Source organism: Nicotiana sylvestris, chromosome 6 (genome assembly GCF_000393655.2).
Source record: "Nicotiana sylvestris chromosome 6, ASM39365v2, whole genome shotgun sequence".
NCBI lineage: Eukaryota > Viridiplantae > Streptophyta > Magnoliopsida > Solanales > Solanaceae > Nicotiana > Nicotiana sylvestris.
In genome coordinates this window covers 158,155,188-158,163,775 of record NC_091062.1, presented here as the reverse complement: position 1 = coordinate 158,163,775, position 8,588 = coordinate 158,155,188, and the positions used below count along the sequence as shown (strand labels likewise).

Genomic DNA, 8,588 nt, shown 5'->3' with positions numbered 1-8,588 from the left:
GTCATTTCACACACACACATTATACTGTAATTGATGATCAATCACATACATTACTACGCATGAAAACTTGATCAATTGATGAATTGGTAAACCTATATTATTGTATTTTAAATATGTTAGTCGATTGTTATGTTAACTCGTTTACTTAATGCTAATAGCTTCTTTCGTTTATTTTTTTGATACACATATATATATGCCAAAGAAGTTTAGTATTGTTCTATATTTCATTCATTCATCACTAATAATGCATGACATTGATTAGTCATTATAGGTTGAGAGGTTTTGTTTTTAATATTCATGGATATAGGCCGAGACGTTTTATTTTTAATACTCATCGATGCATCTAAGTAAATTATAAGTCGATGAATCAAATTATAAATAGATATATTTGATGATGATCGGTTATATATACTAATTAGATTATTGCTTCTTCACAAGTCTATCCCCAAAGAACCCTACCCTATAGCCCAAGAACTTCGCGTTCTTAGATGCGACTATATACACTCTCTCTCTCTCTCTCTCTCTCTCTCTCTCTCTCTCTCTCTCGCTTCGTCGTACTACTTTAACTATATATAGCTTGTTATAGTATATGTTAGTGCATTTATTATTTGTATTATAAAATAAAGAGTTAACGGATTATATTTATGTTATTTAGATAGTAAATTTTAATGTGATTTAAAAGTTTGACCATGTTTGACCTATGAGCCGACTGAAGTTGGTAGGTTATTTTTCAGAAATCACAGCTACCGACCAAAGTTGGTCGGTAAAATCTTCTCCTGTAATAACCGACCGACTTTGGTCATAACTTTAACTATAAATTTTATAAAATATTTTAAATAATAATATAATTATTAAAATTTAAAAATATGGGTCTACCTAACCGACCAATGTTGATCGGTAATCAAAAAGATGATTTGACTAAGCAAGTCTGACCATTGCGGTCAAATGTTTGACTAATATATCGATCGATTTCGGTCGGTATGTAATTTAAAAAAGTATAAAATATATTTTGGTAGTTTCCATTTGCTTTGGACGGTATTTTAGTTGCTTTTGTTGACCGACCAACATTGGTCGGTACCCCTTGGTTGAATTTTATCGGATTTCTAGTAGTGGTACATAATAAACAAAAAATAATTTCTATTTATAGAAGAAAGGAAGTAGCTGTGAGGCTTTTCAGGAAGTAGTTGTGACTTTTTTCTTGGGCTGCTTGTAAGCTGTCTGCATTTGGGGTGCTTATTGGGCGAATTGAGCATATATTTACGCTAATAATTTGGCTTATCGGTTTATAAATATAGTAATCCACTAGCAAACCAATAAGACATCAGACAGATTGGTATCGGATTAACGATTATCCCGCGGCTTATCGGATTAGCGATTGAGGAAACATTTGGAGTAAACATCACATCTATTTTGTCTTTGCAATGATTCTGAATGAAGTAAATGAAACCCTTTGTATTGAAAACTGAACTAATTGAGTAAGACTAGAAAATAGAAATTGAACCCCAATAAAGATGCTCTTCAAAGATGAACTAACTGATTAAAGCTAAAATTTCTTGAATTTGCTTCGTCATTGCAAATCAAATTCATTCAAAGCTGAAGCTAGTTATAGTGTTTGGGTAACAAGATTATCAACCACCTTTAGCTTAATCATATATAATGTATATATGGAAGTAGTAGACTAGTAGTACTACTTCGCCCCAACTAACTTAAATCCAATCCTACATCAAGGTCTACATCTATTACTAGATCACGACGGGTTCCATATACCTAGGACCAACCAATAAATATTACTTTATATATATGGGTAAAAGTATAAATATTAAAATACTTCACGGGTTAACAGTTTATCCAATAAGGAAATTGAATAATCCGCCCTAAAATATAATTATAAAATTTTAATCTGTTCACCAACCATTACCCCGATAACCCGATACCAATAAGCCAATAAGCCAATAAGCCTTTTTGCGATTCGATTAACGGTTATGGTTCAGTTTTGAACAACCCTAGTGTGCATGAGCTGCTCGCAACTTGCCTATTTAATAAGAAGCTACTGCAAGTCATTTCATTAAGTTGCTTGTAACCTGCCTTCATCAGCTCCTTGTAGATAAACTTCAATGAGGTATTAATGGATAATTTTCTGTAGGAAGATTATCTACAGCAGAGTAATAAATAGACATTCACAATATAACATTTTCATAACATAGTAATGCTTTTAGAGGCTCGTTCTAGAAGTAAGGGAGGCAAATGGGCGGGTCGTGTGAGATATGGACGTGTCGAAAAATGGGTAATGTAAAAATAGATAAATTATCCGACCCGACCCATATTTAATATAGATAAAAAATGGGTTAACATACGGATAAGATAATATAAGATAACCATATTATCCATATAATCCAATTTGAATCTTTGCAAATGTAAAAGTTAAAACCATTGGTAATTCATTTTTCGAGTGGATAGTATATATCTTATCAATATTTGACCCATTTTTAAATAAATAACTACCTTTTAATCCATTTTTCCATCAGTATATTACTTACAACCATTTTAATTGAAAGTCTATGAAAAAAATATCAATAATGAGGATATGTTAAAGAAAATGTTTTCTAACTTAAATTGCTCAATACTTTGAAAAAATGTACACTTGGTAGGCGTTTGGACATAAAAATTATAATTTAAAAAAACAAGTAATATTTGGATTTTTTTTTTTAAAATTTTTATGGACAAGCGGCCGGCGCCTTAGTGCTTCCTCCACATACTTCCTTTCCATTTTCCCCTTCTTTGCTCATTCTGTGTCTTGTCTAAAGAAAGGACTATTATGTCTATTATAATTGGGCAATTCATTTGCTCAGGAGAGGTCATTTTTAATGCCTTCACTCGTCAGGTCTGACGCAAACTTGCCTCTATGGAGAACCAATCAAAGAGAAAAGAAATAAACCATTTTTTGGCCTTCTCCTTTTCTTTAAATAAATTAAAAAATAAAAGTAGGCTAAAAGATGGTATATTTCTTTATTGAAGGAACAAAGAGAAAGACGAAAAAAGCATACAGAGAAAACGTAGAAGTTGAGGCAGAGACCTCTGTCTGTGCATCAAATTATTCTTAACTGAATATTAAATACTCCCTTCTACAGTAAACCACTTAGTCTACAAAGGGCGGGAATGAATCTCAGATTAATTTCAAAATAAACAAACAAAAAAAGAAAGCGTAAAAAAAAGGTGCTATGAAAAAAGTGTACTCTGCGGTGTTTCCATTCTGCATCACATGCGCTTGCTCTTGGGTCCTTTTCGGTATTCGAAAATATTAGCTTCAAAACCAGAGGAAAACACATTAAAAACTGTCCGAAAAGAATAAAATAATCCATTTTTCCTTTAATGCATAGAGCGTTCCTTCCTCTGTCGTTGGAGTAATTGTTACCTAAACACTTTAACTGACATTCCACACATCTTTGACTGAGTTGGTCTTTTAATTTGTTCTGCAGTTCTGTTATCTCAACACCCACTAAAGCCAAACTCTTCTTCTTTCAAATACAGTGGTTAATAGTATTGGTTCCAACTTCCCATTTGATTTTCTTCGTCTACACTCAGGTGTGCTGTTTTCTTCTTTGTTTCTTTTTTTTTAGTTATTCGTTTGAACAAACCTGGATCTAATTTCATTGGGTATTCGTAGATCGTTTTGTTCTGGCCATTTTTCTGTTGCTCGAGGAATGTCATTTTAGTCATTCCTTCATGTTCCTGTCCTTATTGTTAATGTAATATATATGGAGCTACGATTTTGAGTTTATAGTTATAGAACACTTGGTTCTGAATAAATTATTTATGCATATTAAATGAATCATTTAACACAAATATATGGTCTGAGGCTCTGTGAGCCAAGGTTTTGTTGAAGCGGAACTGTAGCTCCGCCTAGGGGGTTTGTGTTGTCATTTTGGAGATTTGGTGGATTCTTTGGGATGAGTGCTTTTTATTGTATAATTTGAGTAATGGGGTCTTTTGCTTTGTTGAAATGTTTATATTTTTTGGTATGTTTGGTTTCAGTTCTAGTATTTGAGTACAAGATACATATTCATTAGTGGAGTGGATTCAAAGGAAAGCTGAAAGAATGCGAAGCCAAGTTATCTTTTTGTTTGTTGAATGACTACAGCCGTAAATGAATATTTTTTTCGTCTAGGAAGGGTTGTAAATCAAAAGTGTTTTGCTTCCTCTCGCTTCTCAGTTGTTATCTGGACCACTTACCAGAAAAGTTTTCTGTTTGGTCATTTAATTAGTATTGAATAGTGGTGTCAATTATATGCAGGTGGACATTGAGGGATGAGGTTGTAGGAGATTTAGTTTGTTTATTGAGATGGAAAAGAGGAATTGGTTGTGGAAAAGAAGACCTTCTGAGAAGAGCAGCGCTGAAACTGAGAGTTGTGGTTCATTGTCATCACATTCAGAGAGACACTCTGATGAGCAGGTACAAGCCAAAAAAAAAGAGGTTCTCATTGTTCATAGGTTGACTTGATACTCTTATAATTAGTCGTGCTGATATGAAGAAGGCTAACCTCGTCACACACTTGATAAAATACATTGCTGATTTCTCACAGCTACATACTTAAAGCTTTATATGAATGATTTCAAACTGATAATGGTTGAACGAAATATGCTGCTCACATTTTCATAGTTAAGAAGTGTTAAAAGTTAAACTATGTATTAAATTTATGCACTTGTGTAAATTTTAAGTTTTTATCAACTTAAGATCAATATTCAAAGATTCCAGTTCTGAAGCCATGCATCTCAGATCCAATATAGGTGTGAAAGACTTCAGCATGGAGCTGATTATGTCAGTCCCACATATAGTTAAGCAGCCAAAAACATCTTTCATTATCTGTGAAGAGTATCTATTTAGAGAAAGAATAATGATTGGCAGTTCGCTTAATTTGCATTTTGCATTGTACTAGCTAAGTATAATAATAATGGACACATCCCAAACTTGATACCGTTGTGTGCCACACTCCTAGTCTGGAGATCAATGTACAAGTTAGAAGCTATTCAGTGCTGGAAGGAGATGGTGTACAGAGAAAGTGCCAGAGGTTTTCATAAATGACTGATGCTGTGTACTTAGATTCAAGGACTATAGTCTTGAAACATTAGCAGTGAATGTTTCTGCTTTTGACAAGTAATTCTAATTCAAAAGCAATTCTAATGCAAAAACAGAAGGACTCCAAAAAGGGGCAAAAGATTATAAATGCGGGTGCATAAACATAGAGTAGGCAAAACCGCAAAAGTTAGAAATGTCAAAGCCAATCAACCAAATGTTAATCATGTTACCTGTAAGTCCTTGAGAGCAAAAGTATGTCCCCTCAAGTAATTTTCTTCCTGATATTGCCGTCATTCACCTGTTATCATTATTTATGCCACGCTCCTGGCGCCTTTACTCCTGTTTTGTTTTCTGCTTGTCTCTTCTTCCTGGTTTTTTCCTGTCTGTGCTTCTTGTTGACTTGAATTTTCTCACTTCAACTCTTGCAACTCTCTGCTATTTGAAGCAGGATGCATTAAAAGAAACTCCAGATCATGACAACCAGTCACCGGAAGTAACCTCAAAAGCTGTAACTATTGATCATGAAGCAAAGGAAAGTCCTAGGAAGTTGATAGAAAAGTTATCAGCTGCTCTAGTCAATGTTAGTGCCAAAGAAGACTTAGTTAAACAGCATGTTAAAGTAGCAGAAGAAGCTGTTGCAGGTATCTTCCACCATGTCCTTTCTTCCGCAGTTCTGAATGCAATCTTAGAAATGGTGTCTAGACGATTTCCAGTGCTTTTGCTGTACATGAATCACATATGGAAATAGTTTTCTGGAACTTGAGCGTCTTTCTTTGCCTTCCAATCAATCATGTATTTTTTTCTCTTGATTAGTTCCATGTTCTTTTTGTACTATTTTGTAGGTTGGGAAAAGGCAGAAAATGAGGTTGCAGTTTTAAAGCAGCAACTCGAGGCAGCTGTGCAGCAGAACTTGACTTTGGATGTTCGCGTCAACCATCTTAATGGTGCTCTCAAGGAATGTGTCAGGCAGCTAAGACAAGCGAGAGATGAGCAGGAGCAAAGAATTCAGGATGCTGTGGAAGAGAAGAAAAAAGAATGGGAGGCTGCGAAAGGTGCACTTGAAAATCAGCTACTTGAGCTTCAGACACAAGCTGAGGCTAGTGGAACTAGTCCTCCTGTTTCTACTGATCCAGATGTTCTTGTCAGGCTTGAGTGTCTAGAGAAGGAGAACACAGCTCTTAAACTCGACCTTTGTTCTTGTTCAGAGGAGTTGCAAATTACGACCATAGAGCGTGAATTGAGCACCCAAGCAGCTGAAACTGCTAGCAAGCAGCAGCTAGAGAGCATAAAGAAGGTGACCAAGCTTGAAGCCAAGTGTCGAAGACTACAAGCCTTGGCTTGCAAATCATCCCTACTAAGTGACCAAAGATCCTTTGATAGCCACATGATGCACAAACTGGAAACAAGTGAATGTGAACAAAGTTGCTCTGATTCATGGGCATCAGCACTAATTGCTGAGCTCGATCAATTTAAGAATGAAAAAGCCATACCTAAAACTCTTGCTGCCCATTCTATGGAAATTGACATGATGGATGATTTTTTGGAGATGGAGAGACTCGCTGCAGTATCTGTGAATAAAGCCACTTCACTTACATGTGATGCTGTCGCCCATGACTCCCCAATTGAAGAGAATCCCCTTGCAGCAGAGTGTGAGGCCATTTCACAAAGGGTAGCCGAATTAGAACAAAAGCTGGAGAAGATTAAGGCAGAGAAAGCTGAACTGGAGAATGCTTTATGTGAGAGCGAAGGTGCCCTTAAGGTGTCCGACTTGCAGCTTAAGGAAGCTCAAATCAAGATAGAAGAGCTGCAGAAGGAGCTAGATGTAGTGAATGAGTCGAAAGAGTTGCTAGAGGTTCAACTCTTTGGCATGGAAGTAGAAGCACGGACTATGTCAACAAATATTGATTCTTTAAAGACAGAAGTTGAAAGAGAACGATCCTTGTCATCTGCTCTTAAGGTGTCTGACTTGCAGCTTGAGGAAGCTCGAATCAAGATAGAAGAGCTGCAGAAGGTGCTAGATGTAGTGAATGAGTCGAAAGAGTTGCTAGTTGTTCAACTCTTTGGCATGGAAGTAGAAGCACGGACTATGTCAGCAAATATTGATTCTTTAAAGACAGAAGTTGAAAGAGAACGATCCTTGTCATCTGCTCTTAAGGTGTCCGACTTGCAGCTTAAGGAAGCTCAAATCAAGATAGAAGAGATGCAGAAAGAGCTAGATGTAGTGAATGAGTCGAAAGAGTTGCTAGAGGTTCAACTCTTTGGCATGGAAGTAGAAGTGCGGACTATGTCAACAAACATTGATTCTTTAAAGAAAGAAGTTGAAAGAGAACGATCCTTGTCATCTGATATGGAAACTAAGTGCCACGAATTGGAAATTGAACTAAGAAAAAAATCTCAGGATGCTGAACTTCAGAAAGCTTCTAATTCAAATGGTGAATCGAAAATAAAGCAGGTAAGGTTTATCTCAATGATTTCTGTTTCTGTTCTTGGAAAGTCTTGAAACTTTTCTTCTGCATGTGAAGAAAGAAGAAAGAGGAAATAACTTATGAATTATGAACTTTTCTATTTGCAGGAAGACTTAGCTGTAGCTGCTGACAAGCTTGCAGACTGCCAGAAAACAATTGCATCTCTTGGGAAACAGCTTCAGTCACTAGCTACTTTAGAAGATTTCTTGATAGACACTGCAAATCTTCCTGGATTTTCTGGAGGAGGATCAGTTGTGGCTAGAGCTAGCGGAGAGGAATGGAAGTTGCATGTAAATGAGACATTTACCTCAAGACAAAATTCAGATACTACAAAGTTTGAGAATTCTAGTCATTCTATGAATGGAAATGAAGGAGAGTCATCATCTTCTTCGTCATCATCGTCTACTTCATCAGCTACTCAGGTGATCACCTCCAAAAGTAGGAATGGTTTTGGGAAGATGTTTTCTCGAAGCAAAACTGGAATTCAGCTCTAAAATATAAGAGTGGAGTCGGGTCCTAAAATCAAAAAAAGATAAATACTAAAATCAAAAAAGGATAAATACAAGAGGAAAGCCAAGATGCAAAAACAAAGTGTTGTCAGTCATCACACAGTCATATGGTTATGTAGTAGGATGGCTAATTAAATTTTGTTTAATTAGATAATATGTGCTATGAAATTCTTGTGAGAGAGTGCATATCTATCAAATGGCATTAGATCATGACTTTCTGGTGCTTTGGCTGTGGTCACCTACCTCCCTCTTTTGTTTTGATCCATTTAGGTAGATATCCAGCTGCTTCTTTTACTCGATTCCCTGAACTCTGGCGTGATGTTATGATGTGATGCTTCCTGCTAGGGGTGTACATGGTTTGGTTTGAGTCATGTTTTCATAAATAGCTAGGAGAATTCCCAATTTGGTTGCAACTTGCATGGCCTCATGTGATCTGTTATTGCTCAGCTCATTTTATTTACAAGATTTCTTTGGATATTGGCTACTCAACTACGCAGTATAAATTTGTGACTATCCTCCACCTGCAATCATACTTGAATG

General features: G+C 36.0%; 1 protein-coding gene across 2 annotated transcripts; it reads left to right on the top strand.

Annotated features, from left to right (window-relative positions):
- Positions 1–3,188: 3,188 nt before the first annotated feature.
- On the top strand, positions 3,189–8,271 carry LOC104216484 (filament-like plant protein). 2 transcript variants are annotated; one of them, XM_009766532.2, is made up of 5 exons: positions 3,189–3,582; positions 4,292–4,450; positions 5,520–5,715; positions 5,917–7,526; positions 7,647–8,271. In XM_009766532.2, the coding sequence occupies exons 2-5, from the start codon at positions 4,340–4,342 to the stop codon at positions 8,031–8,033; spliced, it is 2,304 nt and encodes a 767-aa protein (XP_009764834.1). In that variant the 5' UTR covers positions 3,189–3,582; positions 4,292–4,339; the 3' UTR covers positions 8,034–8,271. The 2 variants fall into 2 exon arrangements, with proteins under 2 accessions (XP_009764834.1, XP_009764835.1); XM_009766533.2 differs by having other exon boundaries at positions 3,190–3,582; positions 5,523–5,715.
- Positions 8,272–8,588: the final 317 nt, after the last annotated feature.